The 25443-nt window shown below is 53.0% G+C and overlaps 3 protein-coding genes and 1 long non-coding RNA gene across 13 annotated transcripts; 2 read left to right on the forward strand and 2 right to left on the reverse strand.

Moving 5' to 3' along the window:
• Positions 1-1021: 1021 nt before the first annotated feature.
• PROK1 (prokineticin 1) lies at positions 1022-9996 on the reverse strand. 2 transcript variants are annotated; one of them, XM_042884081.1, is made up of 4 exons: positions 9752-9996; positions 2773-2898; positions 1873-1992; positions 1022-1158 (listed from the first exon to the last, which is right to left on the reverse strand). In XM_042884081.1, the coding sequence occupies exons 1-3, from the start codon at positions 9989-9991 to the stop codon at positions 1873-1875; spliced, it is 486 nt and encodes a 161-aa protein (XP_042740015.1). In that variant the 5' UTR covers positions 9992-9996; the 3' UTR covers positions 1022-1158. The 2 variants fall into 2 exon arrangements, with proteins under 2 accessions (XP_042740015.1, XP_042740014.1); XM_042884080.1 differs by lacking the exon at positions 1022-1158 and having other exon boundaries at positions 1425-1992.
• Positions 6242-8532, forward strand: LAMTOR5 (late endosomal/lysosomal adaptor, MAPK and MTOR activator 5). The gene is made up of 4 exons (XM_042884082.1): positions 6242-6337; positions 6497-6558; positions 7579-7696; positions 8162-8532. Exons 1-4 carry the CDS (start codon positions 6303-6305, stop codon positions 8220-8222), a joined length of 276 nt encoding a protein of 91 aa, XP_042740016.1. The 5' UTR covers positions 6242-6302; the 3' UTR covers positions 8223-8532.
• On the forward strand, positions 9833-18798 carry SLC16A4 (solute carrier family 16 member 4). 6 transcript variants are annotated; one of them, XR_006181215.1, is made up of 9 exons: positions 9833-10142; positions 10570-10673; positions 11157-11289; positions 11809-11952; positions 12310-12471; positions 12904-13407; positions 14252-14463; positions 15111-17616; positions 18499-18567. XR_006181215.1 is itself a non-coding variant. In XM_042884068.1 (9 exons), exons 1-9 carry the CDS (start codon positions 10127-10129, stop codon positions 18641-18643), a joined length of 1518 nt encoding a protein of 505 aa, XP_042740002.1. In that variant the 5' UTR covers positions 9834-10126; the 3' UTR covers positions 18644-18798. The 6 variants fall into 6 exon arrangements, 5 of the variants coding, with proteins under 5 accessions (XP_042740002.1, XP_042740001.1, XP_042740000.1 ...); XM_042884068.1 differs by having other exon boundaries at positions 9834-10142; positions 12904-13411; positions 15111-15204; positions 18499-18798; XM_042884067.1 differs by having other exon boundaries at positions 9834-10142; positions 11217-11289; positions 15111-15204; positions 18499-18798.
• LOC122186987 lies at positions 13986-24268 on the reverse strand. Of its 4 annotated transcripts, XR_006181218.1 has the most exons (4): positions 23518-24268; positions 20521-20646; positions 15093-18716; positions 13986-14460 (listed from the first exon to the last, which is right to left on the reverse strand). It is a non-coding gene; the product is annotated as an uncharacterized LOC122186987 (long non-coding RNA). The 4 variants fall into 4 exon arrangements; XR_006181219.1 differs by lacking the exon at positions 20521-20646; XR_006181217.1 differs by lacking the exon at positions 23518-24268 and having other exon boundaries at positions 20521-22438.
• Between the last annotated feature and the right edge of the window lie 1175 nt (positions 24269-25443).

The following is a 25443-nucleotide window of genomic DNA, read 5'->3' on the forward strand; positions in this document are numbered from 1 at the left end:
AACAGCCCATGGGGAAGGTGACCCCCGCAGCATGCCGACCCCTCTCCATGTGCTGTGTGCCCAGCGATACGGAGACCATTAACCCAAGATTAAACACCTTAATGAGCACCTTGCTATCAGCAGCGCTGCTAATTGCAACAGGCATCAGCTTGCACTGCTCACTGGGGGCTTGGCTGGGGCAGGGGGGTGTAAGGAGCCCCCTATCAGCTCCTGTTTGAGCCCCCCCAGGCCCCGAAAGCCAGAGGCAGCCACCAGCATCACAGTAGGGGTTGGGTTTCTCTGATGATAGCGGAGCAAAGCTGACAGACCCCTTTTGTCTCTGTTGTTTGAGTCCCCTATCACAGTTTCCACTGTTTGGCCTTGAAGTGATGCTGTGCGTCCCCCCGCTGCAAGGTGAGCAGCTTTCTGCAATGGGCCCCAATCTTGGCATTGGGTAAAGCAGGGATTCATGATGATTTCTTCACCTGCGTAATGGGAAGCAGCTGGAATTGTTCTGTTGATTTGGACAGCGGTGGGAACGGGCAGGGCTGGATGAACCAGCAACACGTGCATGCTGCAGGGTTGCATCCAGCATCCTCCTCAAACACAAGCAACGCCCATTCCCATCAGATCAGACCCACCAGGACACAAGGAATCACAGAATCATAGAATAGTAGGGCTGGAAGGGACTTCAAAGACCTTCTAGTTCCAAGCACCAGCCATTGGAAGAGCTGCCAACCACTAAACCAGGCATTAGAACAGGTTGCCCGGGGCCCAATCCAACCCAGCCATGGACACCTCCAGGAAAGCCCATTCCCATCTGCTCAGACCCACCAGGACAAAGGAAGGCCCATTCCCATCTTCCCATCCCCGTCACCACCCCCCGAGTAAAGGACTTTCTCCTTATATCTGATCCCCTCCAAACCAACGAGATACACGAGGTTTGTTTCTTAGCCAAGCTGCTCATGGAGATAAGGATTTATTTTGATGCAGATTAAAAACAACAACAACAAACCACACAACGAAATAAAATCAACCCAGGCATTGCAATGTTTTATTTTCACCCAAAATACAGCATTTCACTGGGGGAGACAGAAGGGTGGGGAAGCTTTCTCCCAGTCTTGTTGATTTTACATTCTCCATCAACACAGCGTCTGCCACAGCCATCCAATGGGCATCCTTAGAAACAGAAACAGTTACTACAATAGCACCAAACCTGGTAAAAATGCACCTAAAAGAGGAGGGGGGGGGGGACAGAGCACTTCCATGCCCCACGGCCAGCTTTGCCTTCAAGCACTGCTGCTGCTTTAAGGGATGCGTTGTCCTCTCAAATTTGACCACCAGAAATAGAAGCTGACGTAGAAAACTCCCCACATCCCACAGACCCCCATTGGGCAGCAGATCCACTCCCCCCCTCCCCCCCCCCCTCCAAATAAACACACGGCATCGCATGATGCTTTGCACCAGAGCTTGAACACCTGGGAAAACCCAACCCCTAATTAGCCGAGCTAATTGGTAGATGTTTCTCTTCATTGCAGGTTGGATGAGAAAGTTCACTCCTCCCAAATTTCATCAGGAAAAGAAAGGATGGAGGAAATCTGGCTGACAGCATCCACTGCATGCAGGCTATGCTCCATGAAAGGGATTTTGGAGGTCAAAGAGATTTGCTGTCCTCCATCTGCCCTGAGGGCACAGCTTTGCTAAGCAATGTGCCAGAGCAGCTTTGCTTGGCCGTGCCTCAGTTTCCCCATGCACATGGATTGTAGCAATGCTCGGAAAAGTGCTTGTAGGGTTGTCTGGGGGGGGGGAGGGATACAGTGCACTGAGCAAAGAGAGGGGCGAGAAATGGGCGCTGGGAGCTGCAGGCTGGGATGAAACTCGCAGCTCCATCACCTAAAAGTCGAAGTTCTTGAAGTCGAGCGAGCAGCGATAGCGGCCATCGAGGAACCTGGAGCAGCTGAAGTTGGGCAAACAGGGGCAGGTGTGATGCTGGCGCTTCCCCAGGAATGGGACCTGCAGAGAGAAACGCGAGACAGAATGCAGAAACCCCAACCCAACCTTAACCTTAACCCAAATCCTGAACGCAACCCCGACTGAACCCTAAGCCTAACCCAAACCTACACCCTGACCCAACCCTGACCCCGCGCCAGCCCTCGGGCTGCAAGCGAGTGAAAAACAATCAGGCAGGACCAAAGCCCTGGGAATTTGCCTCTGCTTCTTTTCAGCTGTTTCGTGGCAATACCTCTGAAATGAATTTCTGATCCCTCCGCTTTTGTTCCCTCCTCAGCAGAAGGAATGGGATCATTAAATCTTTGTCCCCACCGCGCACAATCGATCTGTGGGCACAGAGAAGGAGCCCCCCGGGGGCCGGGTGTCTGCAGTTGGAAGAGGGATGGCAGTTTGGGATAATCCGAACACGTCGGGGCTTCTCGTCGGATGGAGAGCGCAGCGCTCAGGCGGCTCTGAGGTATTAACGAGGCGTCTCCCCGCTTGGCAGCGCATTTACAAATCAATTCGGAGCAGTTTGCTTTAAATGAATGTGTCGGGCTGCTCAGCCCCTGCTCCCAAGGCACTCTACAGGTTTAGGGCGGTGGGGACAGGCAGAAAACACCGTATGGGATGACAGCGCTGCACCGTGCCTCCCTGCAGACCCCCATAGCGATGCCCACAGCTTCATCCCAAACCTGTCCCATCCCCTCTCCACGCCGCAGGATGCACTGAGATTCCCTCCTATGCACTGAGCTCATTTTCCCACCCAGTGCTTGGACCCCCACCCTCGGGACCCCCAGGTACCTTGTGGCTGAAGGGATGGCACTCGTCCCCCTCCTGCCCCAGCGGGGTGCACATCCTCAGACCCCGCAGCCAGAGGCTGACAGCACAGCACGTCCCACTGCCGCACTGCGGGTCTCGCTCGCAGGCCTGGGGAAAGGCAATGGGATCAGCCTGCCTGCCCCACACAGCCCTGGTCACCCCCTCTAGGTCAGGGGGAGCAGCCAAGGAAGGTAAGGGATGCTCACAGCTCATCCTTTCTGGGGTGGGATGGGAGGTTTGTGGCGCAGCCTGGATTTGGGGTGGTTTGCAGGATGAAGGTCCAATGTGCTTGCAGAAAAGGAGCGATGCGTAGGGGAGAAGCTTGCAGCTCAAACCCCAAAAGCAACCCAGTTCTCCCCAAGCACCCAAAAAACCTCTTAGCCCCCAAATAATGCTAAAAACGAATGACAGACCACAGCTTGGCTGCCCTTGCCCTGCTCCCAGCCTAATTCAAGATCATTCTCCCCATCAAGCTATCTTTCTCCCCACTTGGAAAAAGAAACCCATTTCCCTGCATGGGTCCAATGCTTAGAGGTGAAACAGAGGGAGAAGCTGCACTCCTGTGGGATGACTTCACACTCACGAGTGCTCAGAGCAGCATGAGAAGAAGAAACAGGATTGATAGGGAACAGCACCAACACATTGCAAAACCAAGCAGAAAATGACCCAAAGCAAACAGGGAAAGGAGTTCAAGCACCTCGTGTTTGTCTTCTCAGCGCAAACAGGGAGGGTGGGAGAGGCAGGCAGTTGGGTTCGCATCAAACGTGACTTTGCACGGTGCAGGTGGGAGATTGTAGGGCAAGTTCAAAGCATGCTGAGCTCAGGGCAGCAAATTCAGCCCCCCCTTTGCACAGATGAAGCAAAACACAGCGGTACCCAACACAAATCAAACACCAACGCACTCCAGAGAGCAAGAGAAGCAGCTGAGCACCACTGGCGCCCTATTTCCCCCCCCGAAAAAAACCCATAAAATGACCCAAAATACTGAGCGCCAGTGTGCTGAGGCTGCACTTACCCCTGTGATGACAGCTCCATGGTGTGAGGGCAGCAGCAGCAGCAGGCAGAGGGTCTGCAGCAGCCGTCGCATGGTGCCGTCTGCCCGTGCCGCCCGCGCCCCGGCCCTATATACCTATATATATATATATACCCCCTGCCCTCCCCTCCAGCCTGGCTGGGTTGTTGGGTTTTTTTTCCCTCCCGACGAGCTCAGAGCAAGCAGATGAGACCTGCATCGCTAATAGTAGGCAAGAAATATTCTTTTCCCACCGAGGAAGGGGGGTGGAATGCTCACAGAGCAGCCATCCCGCCCCCATCCATTTCCCTGGGTTATTGCTCAGCTCAGCTAACACAGCTGGATTTCCCAGGCATGTGCATATTTATCCCTGACAGGTGGAGCTGAGAATCAACTCAAGAATTTGCAGTTATGGAGCTAAAAGAAAATGGAAAGAAAGGTCCGTCCTGGATGGTAAAGCACAAAATGCAATGGCGTGGCCCCTCCCATAGAAAGACAAACTGGGTTGTGGAGAATGAAATAAGGAGCAAATATATTGTTTGGGAATGAGAGCACGTTTGTATGTGAACACAGTGTGTAAATGTCCTGATTTGGGGTTCATAGGATGTGGGACATCCTGAAGGTGCGCCCCCATAGGTCCGATCTGCAGCGTCTGTGGGGAACACATGGAAACAAGAGCAGGGATTGCTGGAGAGGCTTAAGAACAGGAAAGGATGAACCGTCAGCATCTGCTTTTATTTATACGTCGTGGGAGGGTGTGAGGGACAGAGAAAGCTTTGTGAATCCATGTAAATGCACAGCCATGGCCGTTGCTTGCCCTGGGCTCCCACGGCTTGGGTTTGGCCAGGACCAACTCGTTCCCACTGCCCAGAGCCATGCGTGCCCAGGAGGTGGCGATGCTCCTTTACACAACGCCTGCAAGGAAATCTCTATTTTTTTTTTCTCCATAATTGATGGAGTATTCATGATTTTGACCCGGTGAGTGGAATTTCTCCAGCCCTGGACTTTGAGGTACCATTCCCCTGGAGTCCAGGCTGCCAAACAGCAGTACAGCTTTGCTCCCTGCCGCCACTGCCAGCAGAATTTCTCTTGCATAGCATCAGCCCAGAGTTAAATTGTCTAGTTAATTGCCTATAAATAGCCTGGCCATTTCCCCCTCCAAAGACCAGCATTCCTTTTGAAGTGGCAGCTGTTCTCCTGCTTTGCTGAAGTCTCCACCTGGTCTTGAATTAATTTCTCCCAGTCCTCAGAAATTCCTCCTCCAGAAGTTCTAAAGCTTTGCTGCAGGGAATGGACAATGAGCTGTGATTTTGGGGTCCCTGTGGGGAAGGGCACAGCTGTACCTTTTATCCTGTGTCTCTCCCCCAGGAGTGTGAAAATAACCCAAAAATAGGGCTCTGGGCCGGGCAGGACACCCAGCACGGGGGGATGCAGTGGGATTGGACTGACTCGTGAAGACTCCCAGCTCAATCAAGGAGGGAAAAAATTAAAAGATAAATAAAACTAAGAAAAATCACCACTGCACTTCACTTTCCCCATCAATAATATTTTAATTTTCCAGCCTGACATGCTGAGATCCATTGCCAGGCGTGAGCTGGATGCGTTTCAGCCAGCTCAGTGCCGGCGTCGCCAGGCTCTGCCATCAATCACCTCCTGCACGTGGAGAGCAGGGCAAGCACGGCTGTGACACCCCACTACAGCCCCATGTCCTCTGTGGGAGTGGGTGTGGGGCCCTCACAACTCAATGGGGACAAGGAAAGGTACGGAGCTTGTCAAGGGAAGGACAGGCTGCGTGTTAGGAAAAGATGTTAGGGTGGTGAGCATGGCACAGTTCCCCAGAGCAGTGGGCACAGCCCTGAGCTGCAAGGGCACCCAAAACCATAGGGGTTGGGTGGAGGGGGTTGGACTTAGTTGTCCTACTGGAAAGGAGCTCCGAATAGAAGTACCTGTAGGTCCTAGTTGACCAGTGGTTGACTAATGGTTGACCAATGTTGACTAATGGTTGACTAATGGTTGACCAACAGCTGACTAAGTGGTTGGCTAATGGTTGACCAATGGTTGACCAACTCTTGGCCAACAGTTGACCATAAGCCAGTCGTGCCTCTGTGACCAAGAAGGCCAATGGTACCCTGAGGTGTGTTACAAAAAGCATGGCCAATGGGATGAGAGAGGTGCTCCTCTCTTGCACCCTGCCCTGGAGGGGCTCCATCTGGAGTGCTGCGCCCAGTGCTGGGTTCCCCAGTTCAAAGGAGACGGGGTGGGCTGCAGAGATGGTGGGGCCTGGATCATCTCCTGATGGGGAAAGGCAGAAAGCAGTGGGGCTGTTCGCCTGGATAAGAGAAGGCTGAGGGAGCAACAAAACGGTGCTGAGCGGGGAGGTTCCCGTGCGCGGGATTCGCTTTTTGGCCCCGCGGAGCCACCGTACGCGCGAGTCACGTGACCGACGCAGCTGCCAGGAGCCTCCTAAAAGGGCGGAAGTGGGGGTGCGGGGTACGGCGGCATGGAGGGGACTCTGGAGCAGCACCTGGAGGACACGTATGGGGGAGATGGGGACGGCTGGGCCGAGGGGGGCCGAGAGGAGGGAGGGAGAGCGAGCGAGCGAGCGAGCGAGCCGCGGCCTAGGGCGGGTCGGGGGTTGGGAGGGGCCGGGCGGAGTGCGGGGCTGACCGCCTCTCACTGCCGCTTCTCCCGCAGCATGAAGAGCCCGGCCGTGGTGGGCGTCCTCTGCACCGACTCGCAGGGCCTCAACCTGGGATGTGAGTACCGGAACGCCGCCGGGCCGGGCCTGCGCTCGGGGATGGGCCTGGAGATTCCTACAGAGCCCCCAGGGACCCTCACGTTGCCCCCAGGGTCCTTCACATTGCCCCCAGGGTCCTTCACATTGCCCCCAGGGATCCCCCGCGCCTCTGGTCGGTCTCACGGGTTACACCGCTGTCAGACACCGTGTTCAGGTGGTGCTGGGTGGAGCCGGGAGTTTGACCTGGATAATCCTCGTGGCCCCCTTTCAGCTTGGGATATTGTATGGTTCTAAACTCCAGCCTGCTTTTCCTATTGCTTTAAATGAGGTTTGGTTTTTTGTTTTTTTGTTTGTTTTGGTGGTGGTTTGAGGGCTGTAGTTCATACACCTATGGGCTGAGATGCCTTCCAGAGAGACCTGGGCAGGCTGAACAGTGGGCCCAGGAGAACCTCACGAGAGGTGACAACTCCAAGTAGCAGCTCTGCAGCTGGGTCGTGGCAAGCCCTGCTATCAGTACAAGGTGGGGGATGTAAGGATGAGCACAGCCCTGCTGATGGGGACCTGAGGGCAGTGGTGGGTGGCAGCTGGACACGAGCCAGTTGTGTGCTCTCACAGCCCAGAAAGTGACTAAAGGGGGGCTATGAGAAAGAAGTGGACAGGCTTTTTAGCTGTATCTGTGACAAGGGGAGTTGGTTTCAGATTAAAAGAAAGAAGATTTAGATTGGACATAAGGAAGAAGATTTTTATGATAAATATCAGAGAAGTAAAGCAATGGCATAAGTTGCCCAGAGATGTGGGTGCCCTGTCCCTGGAAACACTGGAAGTCAGGGGGATGGGGCTCTGAGCAGCTGATGGAGCTGTGGGTGTCCCTGTTCATTGCAGGGGGGTTGGATTGATGGCCTTTACATCTCCTTTCCGACTCGAATGATTCTTTGATCTGGGGATCACTATGTCAGCTCACAGCCCTGAGGAAACAAGCATGGGGAGCTGCCTCTCATCACAGTATGCATGGGTTCGGCTCACATCTCCCCTCTTGCAGGCCGAGGAACGCTCTCAGATGAACATGCTGGAGTCATCTCTGTGCTCGCCCAGCAGGCAGCCAAGCTCACCTCCGACCCAACTGATACGCCTGTGGTGTGCCTGGAGTCAGATAGCGGGTGAGCATCCAGCCCAAGGGTGCTGCTCTTCCCTGTGCTCTCCTTTCCTCCCCACCCCAAATCTGCAGAGCAGCAGTGTCTTCTATTTAACTGGCAGACCTGGAGGAAGCCCCATTGCTGAAGCTGTGCTGGGAGGGTGGTCACTAATGGGGGTATGGAAAGCAGTCAGATTCATGGGCCTTTGGGTTGTGGGAACTGCAGAAGCAGCTGGAAGCCTTTCAGGGGTTGGTGGTTGCTGCAGCACTATATTTCTTTTGCTTTTGGGATCCATGTGCATTATTTAGCCCATGCTGCAGGGTCATTGTGGTTAGCAGGGCTCCTTCAGACCCCTTTGTGGGTATGGTGAAGAGATCTAAGAACTGACAGGTCTGGCACAGAGCTGTCCATCTGGTTTCCCAGCCAAGTCAGCTCCTGCTTTCCCAGCTGGCTTCTCACCTGCCTCAAACAGCACTTTCCTTCTTCTAGGAATATCATGATCCAGAAGCATGACAGCATCACCGTAGCAGTGCACAAGCTGGCATCCTGACCCTGGCATCCTGCTGCTCCACTCTCTGCTCCAGACCAGCTCCTCCTCACTGGACAACCTCTGTCCTCGGCTGTTCCAATGCAGAACATGCTTCTAGTACCAAATCTGGGCTGAAGGCTCTCCCTCTCTACTTACCAGCTCCTATGCATCTATCAGGGTTTCCAGCTCACATTTTAGCAGTCATGCTGTTAAAGATGAAATGTGAGTCACTCACCAAGCTCGTGTAATGATAGATACTACAAGGTGTGTGTGTGTGTGCGTGCATGTGGCCTTATTTGTTGGAGAAATCAATAAATGACCTGTGAAAACCTTTGCTTCTCCTTGATTCCAATGCAAAAAATGTTGCCTGTTGCTTTCCCTGAAGCCAAATGAGGTGACTTCTCCCAGTCTATTCTTCACTAGCATCGCTGTAGAGAAAGGGAGCAGTGCACCAAGACTGGGAGGTTCCTCTGGTAGAAGAGGTGCAAATAGTTCACTAGGAATTTCTCCTAGGAAATGTTTAGCCTCCTCTAGTTAGGCTTTCTGTGAGAGTCCTTGCATATTGTTATGCTTTGGATTGAAGTTCAAACCTAAGCTTGTTGGCCCTGCCTGTTCCTTGTGTGACCTGTAAACATATGCTGAATGCATCCTCACAAATCCTCTCTTCGTGTTAGAGATTCAAGCACTTGGAATTGGGCAGGGGGTCATTCCCATAGAAAGGCTTTTCCCCTGCATCTGTTTTGCTCAAATGCTTCTTCAGCACAAGGGAGCAGGAAGGAGCTGGCTTGCAGTAGAGCATATGCCAACAAATAGGGCAGGGTTGGAGGTAAAACTGCATTCACAACACTTAAGCTTTACTGCTGCACTCATTGCTGACATTCCCAATCTCACCATCACTGTTTTGTATGAAGCAGGCTCTGGCTGCTCTGCACAGCGCTGGTGAGATTGGTGCTGATGCCTCCTGCAGCAGCAGGGATGGGGCTCTGCTCTCCCTCCAGCCTGGCTGCTCTGGGAGGTGAGCGCTGCTGCACAGTGCCCATTATTTACCTCCCTTTTCTTTTCTTTAATGCTCAGTTTCCAAGCTCATCTCCTCAAAACAGCTTGCAGATGCCCATTTTAAATAGCCCCGAACCTACAGAGCCACAGGCTCCTCAAAAAGCAAAAGTTAAAGGGGTGTGAGCACAGAAGCGGGCACTCAGCTCTCCTTTAACGAGCCCTGGGACCTCATTAGCAGGGCTGCTGGGTACCTGGAACACAGGTTTGGCCTCAGATGCTCCCACCCTGCACCCCGGGCACCCCAAGCCCTCGTAGCACACGTTGCAAACGCTATCCCACATGCATAAAAGCTCAATTCATGTGCTGAAAGCCCAACCATAGGGGAAGATTCTCCACGCCGTCCTGTTTACCCCAGGATGATAATCCCTGTTTATTCCAGAGCTCTGCCCCAGGATCCCACAGCAAGAGGGAGTAAAGCAGGGATGGGGACAGACAGCCACCCCAAACCCGCAGCATTACCCCATTTCAGCACTGCTGCCCTGGTGGCGGCTCACCTCCTCCTCCTGGGGCCACAGGGCTGGGCTGGGCCAACAGCTTTGGCTTCCATCCATCAGTGCCAGCAACCGGACACGGAGACTCGGTCGGATCCCTGCAGGCGGCTCCGTTTCCTCCAGGCAGGAATTCTGCTCTGCCATCGCCCCGGACGGGGAAGGGGAGGGACTCCTGGCCTGGAGCAGCAGGGAGGAGGAAGGCTTACAGCAGAAGTCCTGCCTCGGTTCTGTGTTGATCGTCATCTCTGCCGGAGACGCGACGGCAGGGCCAGGCTGGGGGCAGAGGGTGGCAACCAGAGCAGGGGGGGCTTCATTTCTGGAGCAAATGACGAGAAGATTCCTGTGTGCATTCTGCAGCTTCGGGGAAGGTTTGCCAGCATGCAGCAGCAAGGCGGTAAGGAAGGGGTCGGGTTTGTTGGCTCCGCTGCTGCTGGACGTATGGGACAGATAGATGGGTGGATGGGAAGAAAGTGCGCAGGGAAAGCCTCCCCAGGGGCTGAAAGATGGGGCAAACAGAGCCCCCTGCTTTTAGCACAAACCAACCCAACCCCGTGCTCTAAAGCAGCAGGGAAAGTGCTTAATTACTGTGCCTTCAGCAATTTAGGGAGGAGAAAAGAAGCTGAGCTGCGTGCAAGCAGTGATACTGTGAGAGCGAACAAAAAGATTGGTAGCATTTTCGGTCCTTAAAAACGTGCTGTAGAGGAGCACAACATGCTGCTCCCCATCTCCTCACAGAGAAGGACCAGAGGGGTTCTCCTGGGAGAAGCTTCATAGATAACCACAACAGCATGGAGTTAATGGACCCCAAATTTCACTCCCAGGGGAAAGGAAAGAAGGAAAGCCAGAGCCACCAGCAGTGAAGGCAGATGGGAGCCAAGGCATGGACCGAAGGTGGGCATGGGCAGCGGTGCTGCACTTCTTCCTGGTAAGCAGAGCACAAATTCACCCCACACCTTTGGAATTTTGGGGTATGTGGGAAGCTTCAGGATGGCCTGATCCCATCCAACTAATGGCGAAAATTTAGGGGAAGGCTCAGAGGCAGCGAATGCTTTGCCACAGGAGGACAGGCAGAGCAAAGAGCATGATGCTGCCTTCCATAGCTGGCAATGGTTAACTCCAGCCCTGGGCCAGGAGGCACCAGCTGGCCTTTGTCCTTTGGGAAGGGAGCAACCACTGAGACCCGCTCAGAAATTAATTCATCAGAGAGCAAAGCAAAGCTCTGATGTCATTTTGTTCTGCTGCTCTGGAAAAGCCAGTTTTGCACGGGGTCAAGTGAGGTTCAACCCCAAGTCGCAGGAACCTCACTGGTATTTCCCCAGCACTCCTTAACTTGTCCCAAAGGCAATCACCCAGAAGGAGGGAGCACATCCATCCCCTGCAGCACCTCACCTGTCCTGCTCTGACACAGGTCAATGTGTTCGTGATGGGAATGCTGAAAACCTTTGGCATTTTCTTCGTGGCTTTCCAGGAGGATGTGGGGGGCTCCTCAGAGCAGATCAGCTGGATCGGCTCCATCATGTCCTCACTGCGCTTCCTAGGAGGTGAGCACTGCACTGCAGGGGAGGGACCTGAGGGTGCTGCAGGTTCAGGTCCCTCACCTACAGCTGCTTTACATCACATCCATCAGCGCAGGCTGGGGCTGAGCTGCTGGAAAGGAGCTCTGCAGAGAAGGACCTGGAGGTCCTGGTTGACCAACGGTTGGTCAACAGTTGACCACGAGCCTGCAGCGTGCCCATGAGGCCAGTGCCAATGGTTCCCTGGGGTACAACTGGCCAGCAGTGGGAGTGAGGCGCTTCTCCCCTGTGTTGTGCGCTGGAGAGGCTCCCATCTGCAGGGCTGCATGCAGTGCTGGGCTCCCCAGCTCCAGAGAACTGCTGGAAAAAGCCCAGCACTGGGCTGCAGAGATGGTGGGGCCTGGAGCAACTCCTGATGTGGAAAAGCTCTGGGGCTGTTCACCAGGGGAAGAGAAAGCTGAGGGGGATCTGATCAGTATCTGAAGGGTGGAGGTCAGGGGGATCTGGGCTCTTTGGGCACCAAGCTCTGCCTCTTTTCCCATGCAGCCCCACTGGTGGCCGTGGTCTGCAGGCGGATCGGTGAGCGGCCGACCTCCATCCTCGGGGCTGGGCTGGTCAGTGGGGGCTGCCTGCTCAGCACACAGGCCACCAGTGTCCCCTTCCTTTGTGTCTCCATGGGACTCCTGCTGGGTGAGTGGCAGCTCCCTTAACCCAGGCTGTGTCCCCGCTGTCCCTGCCCCTTGGCCATCCCCAGCCCCTTTCTACAAGACGCTGCGTGAAACCCCAAATGTTCACACCCAGGAGCACAAAATCCCACATCCAACACAAGCCAGACCAAAGCAACCTTGCTTTCCTCCCTGCATCCAACACACGTTGTGATCCCTCCCCTCTTTAACTCGTAGCAAAAGCGCCCAGTGTCAAAAACCCACACTGTGCATGAAATCCTATTCTCAGCCAGCAAGAAGAACCCTGCTCTCACCTCCATCATAGAGAAAATCAGCTCAGGATGGCCCAGCCTTGCCACTGACCCCTTGTGTTTGCTCCCAGGCATGGGGTTCTGCTGCCTATACCAGGCAGCAGCAGTGATGACGGCCAAGCGCTGCAGGACCCGGCTGGCTTTCTCCAATGCCATTGCACGCTCAGGGATGGGCCTCACCTTCCTGACTGCACCCTTCACGCAGCTGCTCATCGATACCTATGGCTGGCAGGGTGAGCACAACTCCTGCCCTGCATGCAGCTCAGTGGGAGGGCAGGAGGAGCGGCGTTGCCTCTCTTGGAGCATCCCTGTGGTGATGGGTTGGTGGTTGGACTAAATAATCTTGGAGGTCTTTTCCAGCTGTAGTTATTCTATGATGATTAAACGCTTAGTAAAGTCATTAAATATGTCAGAGTCAACACAGAAAACCCGACTTGTGCTCCATCACCTTGAAAGTCCAGCACTTCCAATGAATGCAAGCAAAGCTCTGAACTTGTTGCATGTGTTATAAAGGGATTTCCAGGTAGAAAAGCCCAAATAAAGGCTCCTGCACGACACCCCTACCTCCTTCTTCACACTCACAACAAATCACATCCTTTCTTCCTTCTCCCCCGTTTTCTCCCAGCAAAATGCATTTTAAAAAAGCCCCTTCTGTCTTGCTGCAGGTACTCTCCTGGTTTTCAGTGGCATCATGCTGAACCTCGTGCCTTCCAGCATGCTGCTGCGCCCCGTCCCCACCCAGCTGCCTCCCTGCCCCCCAGCCAGCAATGAGGATGGGAGCTCAGTGCCCAAAGGAGAAGCAGGAGCCCTCGAGGAAGCCACTGATGGAGCAGCACAGCCATGCAGTGCTCAGGACCTTCCCAGCACAGAGCCCTGCAGCACTGGTGCAGTAACCACAGCAGCACCAGGGAAAGCCTCCACTGCCAGCTGCTGCCCTGAAACCATCAGCGAGGCCACAAAGAGCTGCAGCTCCCTCCCGGCGCTCAAAGAGGAGAAACCACAGCCTCTCATTGACTTCTCCCCCCTAAAGGATCCCCTCTTCTTCATTTTCACCTGGTCCTTCTTGTTCAGCCACCTGGCCTACTTCGTGCCCACCATCCACCTGGTAGCCAGAGCCAGGACGTTGGGCATAAGCAGCATGGATGCCTCCTACTTCATCTCAGTGGCCGGTAGGCAAGAGAATCTTTTAACCACCTTTATAATTGCAAAATAGGCAAGCAATGCAACACACATCTTGCCAAGAAACGCTCCCGAGATGTGTTCTAAAATAAATCCTCACGGAAGAGCCTGAGCTCACAGCCCTTACTCCCTTCTGTATATATAGCACTGCTTGCTGCACATGGATAGAGCTGCTCTCAGATGGTGGGTGGTTCTCTCAGCCAACCCTTCTGCAGGGAACAAATGCAGGTTTCAGGCTGCTAGGTGTGGGCCCTGTCCTCCCAGCTGTCCCTGCTCTGCTCAGACCCACGAAAACCACAGAAATGCATTCTGCATTCAAAGACCTGCAGTCTGACCACGGAGTGCACAGAGAGGGGATATAAGAGGAGGGAAGGAAGGGAAGGAAGGGAAGGAAGGGAAGGAAGGGAAGGAAGGGAAGGAAGGGAAGGAAGCCACCACTAATTTGGATCTGAGCATTGGGCACATTCGCTTCTTGGGGGGAGGTAAGAAAAAGCTGCCCTCCACCCCCCCAAGAACACGACACAAACACCGCAGTCACATCATGGCAAGAAAACGGCCCCAGCCTCAGTCATCATAAAACATTTTATTGTATAAAAATAAATCTTCCTTCCACAGCGCTGTGCAGCGCGTAGAATTGAGGTAATGTTGTGAAGGAATCGAGGAGGAGCGCACAGCAATTAACCTGACGCCCCTAATTGAGAGCTGACAGCCCCCACTGCTCTGATCTTTTAACAAACGCATCCAAAAATGTGGAAACAAGCACCAAAAGTTGGGGAAAAGATCGATATCTATGTAAGAAACCTTTCCCTGAGGCTCAGTGAGCTCTTCCTGCAGGCATCACCGAGACGGGCAGCCAGCTGCTCTCAGGATGGATTGCAGACCAGAACTGGACCAAGAAGTACCATTACCACGCAGCTTACCTGGTGCTCTGTGGTGTCACCAACCTGCTCTGCCCCCTGGCCACCACCTTCCCTCTGCTCATGACCTACGCTGTGGCCTTCGCCATCTTCTGCGGTGGATTCCTGGCTCTGGTGCTCCCTGTGCTGGTGAGGATATTTCAGTTTTAAATTACATATATATATAATGGAATATAATATGGAACAAAATAGAAACGTATGGTATTTCTAACAGCATTCCAAAACACATAACAACATTTTTGTGAGGCTGAAGAGCCCCGGTGTGCTCTTTTGGGCTGCAATGACAGGGCAATGCCCCCAAATCCCTATGGCAGGGCTCCAGTCTGCCCAGCCCTGGCAATGGGAAGCAGCAGCAGCACTGGGAGCCTCTTCAATTGCCTTCAGCATCCTCCTTTCTAAAAGCTGATAGGAAGCAGGATGAATCCATTCATTGACTACCCTGTAATGCAAAGCCAAAGGGCTGTAAGCGTGGTCCCAACCCTTGGGCTGTCTGTAACACTCACAGAACGGCCACAGTGGGATCTGGATAGGGAAACATCCTCGCAGCTTGGCTGCCCTCTCAGGATGCACCCAAACGGTGGGAAGACAGAAGTGCACTTTGCACGCTGCAATTTCAGCGCTGACCTTCGGGAGGCGAGCAGATTCCAGGCTGAGTCAGAGCCGGAGGTGCAAAGTCCTCCCCAAACCCCACAGCATCCGGAGATGAACTTCTCCACAAAAGGTCTGCAGTGCTTCCCACCGACCCTCCCGCTATTTACCTGCGTTTACACCAACAGGTCGACCTGGTCGGCGTGCAAAAACTCCACAGCTATTTGGGCTTTGCTTCCTTCTTTGCTGGGATAGCAGCTGTTGGCGGACCTCCTCTCGCAGGTAATGTAAACCTTTCACATCTCACATACCCACCACCAGCATCCAGTAGTAAAACCTTCTTCTGGATCAGCCTCCTACCCGTACACATCCACGGATGGCTTTTCTGTCCAAGCAGATAAAACACAACACGTTTGAGAACCGTCAGCTTTGTGCACAGGAAACAGTTTTGCTCATGAATGTACAGTGTGACAGCTGCATGGGAAAGGAGCTCAGCACCCACAGCACAGCAGCACTGACTTCACTACCGTTGGGTTTGACCACGATCAGGGCACTGTTAATACTGAACCAGAAACAGAGGGACTGAAGGAAGACAGCCCTGCGTCAGTGCTCCGTGACACCACCTCTGTGCTGCAGAGCTCCAGCAGCCCTGCCATGCTGCAGGCACGAGAAAGATTGATTTCCCTAATCAGTATCTCTAGGTTGGCCAAACTCTGGGTATGGATGCAATTTGGAGCAGCTAAAGCGTTTCATTGACAGCATGCTTTACTCTGTCACAGTGATCCATAGCCCGAGCTGGAGAAGATCTCTTCTGCTGATACAAGATGTACGTCCAGCAGAAAGCAATACCTGCAAAACCAGCGCAGGAAATTTTCTGACAGAATAACATACGGTGTGAAAAGAGCTAAGTAAGTTGGCTCTCCTTCATCCATGCATCATGCAGTGGTTATGCTTTCCCTCTGCTTCCAATCTATTTTCGCTAATTGGAAGCCTTCTGCTTCCTGACGATGCGAGGATGGGTCTGGGTTTTGCAAAGCAAGCAGGCTTTCGGTGAGAAGCCCCATACAGAGATCAGCCTTCTCCAACCAGATGGGATAAATCGAGGCCCAACAAAGCCAAGGAGTCGCACTGATCCACCTCACTGCAAGGAGGGCGAGAGGGAAATGAGTCACAGCTCGGATCCAGGTTTGTGGCACACCACAGTTTTCCTTTTGCTGTAGTTTTCCCATGCTTTCTACTGCAATGCCCTGACACTGCCATAGGAAACATGAAAACCAGTTGGGACTACCTGCTAACTCCCTGTTTCCAACAGCAGCTGCTCCTTGCAGAACACACAACAGGACTGAAGTGCTAAGAAAGACCTTGGGGGTTTCAGTGCATCCCACTGCTGCTGACCTCCCTGAAATGCTGACCCCAAAAGCTCAGCTTGCATCGTTTTTGCAGTGGAAGCCACAACATGAGGGAGACACAGGTTATAAATGCTTATTGTGCACAGCAGAGCAAAGCCTGATCACAGTGCAATGAAGAGGTGACTTACGTGCAAATCTGTTTAACTGCAAGCCCTTAAGCCAGGGCTGAGGCTCCTCATAGCTGGGTGCTCCTGCACTCCTGAACAGCAGAACAAGGCAGAACAAACATCATTTTGGCAAGCTACAAGAGAGCCAAGGAGAAGGCACAACCTATTTCCTGAGGAGGAGAAATCAGTAACAAACTGCAAAAGGGGAAAAAAACAAACCATCACCAAACAAGCGATGTAATTCAAGACCACAAAACTGATTCCAGCAGGCAGCACACAGCAACTCCAGCTCCAACAAACGTGGGAGGTAAAGGAGGAGAGGAAGGAGTCATCTGAAAGCAGCATTGGCACAGGGATTTAAATGCTCTCACCTCCAGCATGGCTGCCTTTGTGCTAGGCATTGCTGTTAGGAAATGTGCAGCAAACAAAACCCAGAGGCGCCAGGCCCCTCACAGAGAAGCTCTGCAATTCCAACAACCCAACCAGCTTGCAGAACCATCACTCTGCTGTGTGTTGCAGGCACTCAGCTCCCTGCAGCAGGATTTGGCCCTTCTTGCTCAGGGAGAGGCACACAGGCTCTGAAAGGACGTGCTGTGCTCAGAGCATCACCTGCATGGCACTGCCAGCCAGGAGGGGACACTGAGGCTTCAGCAGAGCTTCTGTATATTAAAAAACAACCAGAAAAATCCCGCTTTTAGAATGATCACGAAGATTTTAAAAGTAATAATAAAAAGATTCAGAGCTTATCACAGCTGGAATGCTGTGCTCTGGATGTCTGCGTTGTACGGTTGACAACGCCAGCATCCCTGGTCTGCATCCCATAGATCTTCAAAGAGCAGAAGCTGACCCCACCTCTGATGACAGCCCATCCTGCACAACGCAGGGGGAGCACGTGGAACATCCTCCCCACTGCACTTCCCTGGGCTCTGCCCTCTGGAAAGGCACTCCTGGGCTCAAGCAATATCCCTGAGAAAAAGCAAAAACAACAGAGCTGAGATCTGGCAAAGGCATGGGATAAGTGAAACTGAAAGCTGGTGAGCCCACAGGGCACTGTGCAAGACCTCCTTTCCCCAAAGCCCTCCGTGGCTCTGCAAATGCCAGCAAGGAAAGCGTTGGCATCTGTCCCCTTTGGTCACCCCATACTGAGCAGCACTGCTTCCTTCCCCACAATTCCACAGGTAATGCTGGGAACAAGGCTCTGCTGCTGCTGTTTTCTGGTCTATCTGGATCCCAAGCTGCTGCTGTCAGTGGTGTAAATCCATGGATGTCACGCAAGGAATTTTGCTCCACATGAGCAGCAGCTCTGAGCTCCGTTGGTCACTGTGCTGCTCACCCACCCCACACATCCGGATGCCAGGTTTGGGATTATACTGCAGGGTTTATGACAGGCAGCAGCAGCTCCAATTGCTTTGCATATTTTAGATTCAAGCAGGAAGAATTAAATGAAAGACCCAGATAATAGATGATACACACACTTAAATCTGAAGGTCCAGAAACTAGACGTAACCAAACAAAACACTTCAAGGTCACTTTAAAAGGCGACCTGCCCCTCTGCATATTCCTGAGTCTCTGTGGAATTCAGGTTTTCCTTTCAAGTGCCAGCAAAGCTACTATTAAGCAAGTTTGCTCGCAGCCCCTCGTCTGGGATCTCTCACTTTGGACAGGTTGCTGCACTGGGTGTGCTCAAAATGCCTGGGGGAACGCAGAGATTGCGGCGCAGATGTTGCAAAGCCCAACACGTGCAAAGCAGCTCATTATCCAGCAGGACCTCACATCTGCTGCAGCAGCTACTTCTGGCCCTTGTGGTTAAAAAGGAAAAAGCAAAATGTTGGGGATTAAACGTAATCCAATGCAAACTCACATCCCCTACAAGGGGCTGGCAATGTCGGTCCCAAGAACACCTTGCCTGCCGGCCAGCCACACAGCCACAAAGGGTTAAGGCAACCTGCAGAAAATATCTGAGGCATTCTTAAAGGACAGCACACATCCCTTGCTTCCCACACATCTCCCCAAAGCGGTTTTCAACCCAACAGCCTCAATAACCATCTCCTCTCCTGCAGGGTGGCTGTACGACTACACGCAGACTTACGCCTGCTCGTTCCTCTTTGCTGGTGCCTGTGCTCTGCTCTCTCCTGTCTCCTTCTTCTTGGAGCCGCTGGCCCAGAGGTGGAAGCTGCAGAAAGCCAACGTTCCCATGCAGAGTGAAGCCATCCTGCAGGGCAGCTCGGGAAGGACTGGCTTTGGTTGCAGCCACAGCCAGACGCCTGCCAGCACAGACCTGCAATGTCAAAGCAAGAATTGTTAGATGTTGCACGCACAGCTAGCGCGTCCAGATGTGTCATTAAAGCCACCAAAACATGCAGTGTGAAGCGTTCTGTGGCAGGGCTGAGGATATGGGCTACCCCTGAGCTCCTGCCCTACACCCCCACCCCGCTGCTGGGATCCACCAAGAGCCGAAGCACAGCAGGAGCTTTAGCTTATTAACTCAGATACTGCTAATTAGCAGCAGGGAAGGAGGCAGGAATAGGGATAGGTAGCAGAGAGAAGATCTGAACTTCCAACGGGATGCAGTAACAGCTGGGCACTGCATGAATGATCACAGCAGAGGGCTCAGAGCTGAACCTGCTCTCCTTAAAGCCAGGAGCACAGTAGGGCAGAATCACACCCATCCATCTGGATTCTCCCCCCAAAGCAGCAGAACCCACAAAGCCCCAGCCCCACATGTTGGCCCCACGCTTCCATTTGGATGGATGAGGGGTGTTGTTCCCCTGTAGGAACATTACTTCGAACTGCAGGGCGATTCCAAGCACAGATGAAGTGGTCTGTAGGGCACAAAAAGCTGCAGTGGTGTCGAGGAGCTGCAGGGAGGAACATTGGCTCGCAGGTAATGGGCCAAATTCAGTGGGCACACAACTAAGTGATGCCAAAGAAATCGTGCATGCTTAAGAGGGAAATATGAGAGCTTTGAATCTGCAGTCAATGGGGGAGTATCAGTGGTACAAACGCCTTGCTTTTCATAGACCTGCCCATCTCCTGCAGAAACGCACAGGCAGCACCTGCTTCAGCAATTGTCCTTTGCACCTTTATAGCACGTGATTCAGCTGTGCCAGCTCATCCTTGGGGCCGGGGGAGGATCTGCAGTGGGTCAGCTTCTGAGCAACAGGGCTGTCAGGCTGAAGCAGAACAGATGAGGCACCAGGGGATAAAGAGGGGTGAGTGGGACCACTGTGATCGGTTGTGAGCCAGTCCTGCCCTGAGCATTGGGCTGACAGCTGCAGCAGAGATTAAGCTTTCATTGGCAAATTTAAGTTTTCACTTCTTGCAATATTCAAGCTCCTACTCGCGTTCCTGCTGAACAAATTAAGACTGCTATGTTTGCTGCTGCAATAGGAACCGCCTGGGCTGTGCTGCTCTACACTTGGCTTCAGATTCTCCAAATCAAGAGCTTCAGACAAAGCCACAACCCTCTCATTTTTCACCTCAAACACACGTGCTGTGCTTCCTGCTACCCAGCATCATAAAATGCAGGGAACAGAGCTGATCCACAGCCTCAGTCCACTGCACTGACCTCTCTGCCTGCTTTGCAGCATCCACTTACTGCATGCTCTAACCTCTCCCAAGCAAGCACTGCTGCATTCTCACCTTCTTCCCCATTGAGAACCGACCTGCAGCAGGACAGGGTGCATTGCTTTGCAGCCCTCACCTCCTGGGTTTCCTCTCCCATACTCTCCCCTTGTGCTCTTTCCAATCCAAGAGCTTAAAAACTAAAACAAAACCCAACAACCCTTCAGTCTCATCCTGCACCTCTAACACGTGCGCTTTGCTTCCCGCTGCCCAGCGGTGCAAGACCCAACCATCAGAGCGACGTGGGAGCAGAGATGCTCTCCAACGCAGTGACCCACACCACTGCTTCCTTACTCTTATTTAGGAAAACTGAGGGTCTCCATCATGCTTGCACCCCAACCCCCTTCTGCAAACAGCTCTGAATCCCCCATTTCCTGCAGCACCCAACCCACAGCCTGACACCAGCAGCCCAGAAATGACTCAGCATAGGCAAGGCACCTCTCCTGTGCCCTGATCACCTCCTCATCTCCATCCGAAAAGCTCAGGAGCCCCACGCTGTCCCAGCTGACACACAGCTCCAAACCTTCCTCGCTGCAGCTCAGGACAACCTGTGCAGATCCACTCCTCTCCTCTCAAACCTTTTGCTGAGGAGGCAAGCACAGAACAGATGCTTTAGTTTTTCCTCGCATGGCTGAGGAGCAGAGCCATTCATTGATCCATCCACGCACAACGCACACATCACAGCGACCACGGGAACATCTGCCCAGAGGAACATCCTCTATCCCACTGAAGCCCTCTTACAAAGAGCTTCCTAAAGGCAGCCCTGCACGGTGGGCTTTGCTTTGGCAAAGCAATTGCCATAGAAATCTAGCTGTAAAATCCCCACCACAGCTGAGGAAGCTGAAAACCTTCGCAAAAAGGTGCAGCAGAGGTCATCAGTGAAACCACCTCCAGGGAGCGCGAGGGGAAACTGCTGCACTGCCATCACTCAGTGAGCTGCTCCCAGAGAGCAGCAGCTCCCACAGACCTGATCCTGCCCTGAGGGCTCTGCAGGAGCTGGGAGAAGGAAGCTGCTGGGATGCAGCTGCAGCCGGCATCAGAAAGCACTCTGCACGAATCCTTGCTGCACATGGGAATTGGTCCATGCGAAAGTGGCCGGGGGCCGTGGGCTCCTTCCATCCCACCCTCCCCCGTGCTGTGATCCTCTGATATTCAACACCTCAAATGCTGCTGTTTTCAAAGAGCATCGTGCAACTCTCCCCCCCCCAGATCCGCATCCAACACAGCACGCTTTCACAGCCAGAACAAACCAAGCCTCCCGCTGCTTCAGTTCCTCTCTCACACCTGGGAAAGCTGCCCTTAAGTTTAGGAGAGCTGCTTTCACTGAGGGTGACGGGAATTCATCAGCTGCCCTAATGGAAACCAAAGAGAAGAAGGAGAAAAAAAAAAAAGGACGTGTTTGATAAAGTAAGTTCTAGCTTTGGGTTAAGCTTACAGAGCCCAATGCTCACTGAAAAGGCCTTCCAGCCTGCAGTAACCTCAAAAACCACGAACTCACATCCATGCCCACCAGCAATTTCACAAGTCATTAATGGACCAAAGTCCCCACTCTGGAGTGATGCAGACTTTGGCTCCTGAGCTTCTGAGCACTCTCCCCTGCAGATATCTCTCACATGGGTGAGATAGGGCTGGGAGGTGCCCACACGCCCAGCACTCCATAGGACCCATCCTGAGCCCTCGAGCCTTCATTCAAGCAGGGGAAGGAAACCCTAGAGGACGAAGCAAAGGCCATGAGGAAGAGCAGAGGTATTTGTCACCAGCCCCGTGACAGCTGGGAACGTGTCTGCACTGCTTTTATTGCCTTAGGAGGAGAGATAGGGAGCAGGGAGAGGAGCAGCATGAGGGATGAGCCCAAGCGCTGCAGGGCAGTGGTCACACATGGCAATGGGGCTGCATGGCTGCAGGAACAGCAGCTCCCTGCCTGCGTCCCCAGGGCTCTTAGCTCTGCAGTACTCAAAACACAGCAGTGTCGTGCAGGAGGAGCTGCTCCTCACCAAACCCATCGCACTGCAGGGAAAGGTGCCAGCACAGGGCAGGACGCGGTGCTGACAGTCAGCCCGATCCTTCCCCCGTGTCTGGGGACAGGAAATACTGGAGCCAGCTGAAAAGCTACGGGCTGATCTTCAGATCCGATTGCAGAGCTAGGTATGAAGGTCAAGGCAGGGAAACGAGTAGATGAAATATCCATCAGCCACAATTAACCTGGAGCTCAGCACCCGCACAGCCCTACTGCAATTAACGCCATGCCGGAACGGGATACGAAGGATTTGCAAACTCAGAGAGGCTTTTGCCATCTCACCCTCACCCTCTGCTGCCAGCACTGCCCACAGCAAAGCACAGCTGACCATCCTCACCCTCCACAGCTCCATCTCCCCATCCCCAAGGCAGCTGTAGGGAAGCACAGCCCTGCAGCCAACACAGAACCACAACGCTTCCCACTCCTTTCCCTTCTGCGAGGGCAGACACGTGGCGAGAGCAGATCCTCAGAGAGCATTTGCCATTTCACTGCAGAGCCAGCTCGTTATCAGCCCAGAGCAGGAGCTGGGCCATCTGATGTTTTAAAGTGATTAATTGAGCTGTGGCTGGGAAAAGCACAATTTGGGGGAAAAAAAAAAAAGGAGGTGTGAATCCAAGGAGCTGCTGCCCCTTCTCCTCTGCTCCCATCTCTTCCTGCTGCAGTGCACTTCATTAAACGGTTCTCTTTACAAATCCACTTTCCCCTGATTGCCTGCCCGAAGTCTCATTAGCCAAATTAACACGATGCACACAGAGCATTTAATGAAAGCCGGGGTCCAACCTGGCAGCTGCAGCACCCCTCTGTAAGCAACCAATGTCTCGTTACAGAGCCGCCCCATAGGACCTCCAGACCTGTGAAAAGGACCACAACAACCAGCAGCAGAACAGCAGACGGGCACAGCTGGAGGTGTGCAATGCTTTGGGTCGCAGCACAGCTCACAGCCCAATGGCACATGCATGCACAGGCATTTTCAAAGCACGAATTTGAACTACAAACACCAACTGCGGGAAGAAAACCTCAGCTCAGGGCTCTCCCCACGTCAGCAAGACTGGAAACCTCGTTGGTGATACCTAAAAATGCTCTCGTTGACAACAGATTCATTTAGACACCCATTCCAGCATCCCATCGGCACGCACAGCTCCACACTGCAATTAGCCCGATTAAAGGCTGTGCCCTGGGTGACTCAGCCCACAAAGCCAAAACATCAGCTCTGCTTTCCCACACCGAAAACCCATCCTTTGGGCATGGAAACCTCGTGGCATCAAATAGGAGAACCCCAAAGCAAACACGGGGCTCATCCCAGCACCGAGCAAAGCCCATTAGTACAAGTGAGCAGGCACCCGAGGCTGGAGAAGCAAAAAACCAACAGGCAAACAACAAAACCACCTCTTTTTACATCACAGTTCAGTCCAAGCTCTGAGGGGGGGGTCGCCCTTACCTGTTTTTGGGGATCTACACAGCTCCGTGCCCCGGGAGCAGCATCCTTCAGCTGGGAGGCCCTGCAGCCCTCCTGTACGGCCACAGGCCAGCACCAGGTTGTTTATCCACGGCAGGCGAAAGGATGTCAAAGCAAATGAGGGCAAGCTTGCGTTTCAAGGCGTCTTCATCTGCGAGCCACGTTCATCCTAACACCACACCAGAGGTTTCTGAAGGCGACGACGCAGCAGTGCCAGCTTCCTCTTCATCCCGACGACGGTCAAACTGCGCCCCGAAGTCACCGCAGAGCCTCGGCCAGGGGAAGGCAGAACAACAGCAGCCAAACGCGGCGGGCCGCCTCCGTCCTCCTGTCACCATTGCACTGCACAGCGTGCTCGGCCGCAAGCAAACGTGCAGCCGTACCTGGGACGCGATCAGGGCGCATGCACATCCGAGGCAGGTGGGGTGGGCTCCAAAACCAGCACTGAACACCAACGCAAAGGTTTTACATTAACCAACACCGACTCGTCGTCCGTCCTGAACTACACCCAGCACCGCACAACCGCTGCAAAGGGAGGCAACTGCTGCAAAGGGACGGCTGCAAAGGGCCCGGAGGTGGAGGAGCAGCTCCACGTGTGAAGGACAGGCTTTATTAACGGCATCTAAACACGCTTTTAACGCCTCCTGTCAGGTTTTTAGGTTTGGTTTTTTTTTTTTTCCTGCTGTAAAGGTTTTACGTGCAAGATTTCAACGCGCTCTCGAGCTTTTTTTTTTTTCTCTCTCTCTCTTCGAACTTAAAAAAAAATAATAATAATAATAATAATAAAAAAACGATTTAAAAAATAAAAAAAATGAAAATCACAATGAAAACTAAAAGCCCAAAACAAGCGAGGTGAACCAAAACCGATCAGAAACACAACATTCAGCAAACTCCGGCTCTTCGAAGCCTCGGGCACCGTTGTGCTGCAGGGCGCCGCTTCCCTGCTCCTTGCATGCCAGCATCAGCACCGCTTCCTCGTATGGATGAGGACTGAAGCAGCAAAGGAAGCCCGGTGCTGCCAAACCAAAGGGTGATGCTGGGTTCTTCCAAGCAGGTAAAACACGCCGGTCAATGCAAAAGCTCCGTTCTCCCCGCTTCTCTGCGCAAGAGCCGCAAGCGTCGGCTCAGCCACCGAGCAGCAGCAGCAGCAAAGAACCCCTCAGCTGCAAACAAAGGGGTCAAACGTTTGTTGTCAATTCACTCCCAGGCAGAAAAACCATTTTCCTCAAAAGAAACAATTTATTTAGAATGAAACAAAATCAGCTCAACTGTGAGCGCATGTTTGAGTGACAGCTACGGGAAGCTGTGTGAGCCATCAAAAGGGTATTCCTTTACTTTTCCAGCAATCTTGTGTACACAGCACAAAGCAAAGAGGTCATTTTTTTTTTTTTTCCACTTAAAACACGGCCATTGGCATCACAATAGCAGATACACAAATTTTTTTTTTTTTTTTTTTTTTTTTTAAAGCTGCCATTTTTTAGTAAAATGCACAAATACTAAACAGATAAGCTTTCTTCCATCAAGAGGCCCGTGTAAATTCCACTCAAGCCACAGCTTCTCTTCCCAAAGGTCCATTAGAGCTCGGTATCCCATGCTGTTGTCCTCTGCAGTCCGCCAGCTTTGCTTGCAGGAGGAAAGAAAACGTTATTCCATACAATTGCATACAACAGATTTCCCCCTCCTTGCATTATACAGAATGACAAAGCCTTCCTGAGTATTCTACCCAGACTTCAAAGAGCACCAACACCACCCAAGGGCACGAAACCTCCAACGAAGCCACCTTCCATGTACAGAAGCACAACGAGCAGCACGGCGTTTGGTTTTGGACCGAGGTTAAAGCAGGCTTACAGCATCAATGGTCACCAGACTGAATCCATTAACAGCCAGCGTGACAAATCAGAAGGAGCA

This window comes from Lagopus leucura, unplaced genomic scaffold, assembly GCF_019238085.1.
Source record: "Lagopus leucura isolate 7727_CA_CO unplaced genomic scaffold, USGS_WTPT01 Super-Scaffold_100043, whole genome shotgun sequence".
Classification (NCBI taxonomy): domain Eukaryota; kingdom Metazoa; phylum Chordata; class Aves; order Galliformes; family Phasianidae; genus Lagopus; species Lagopus leucura.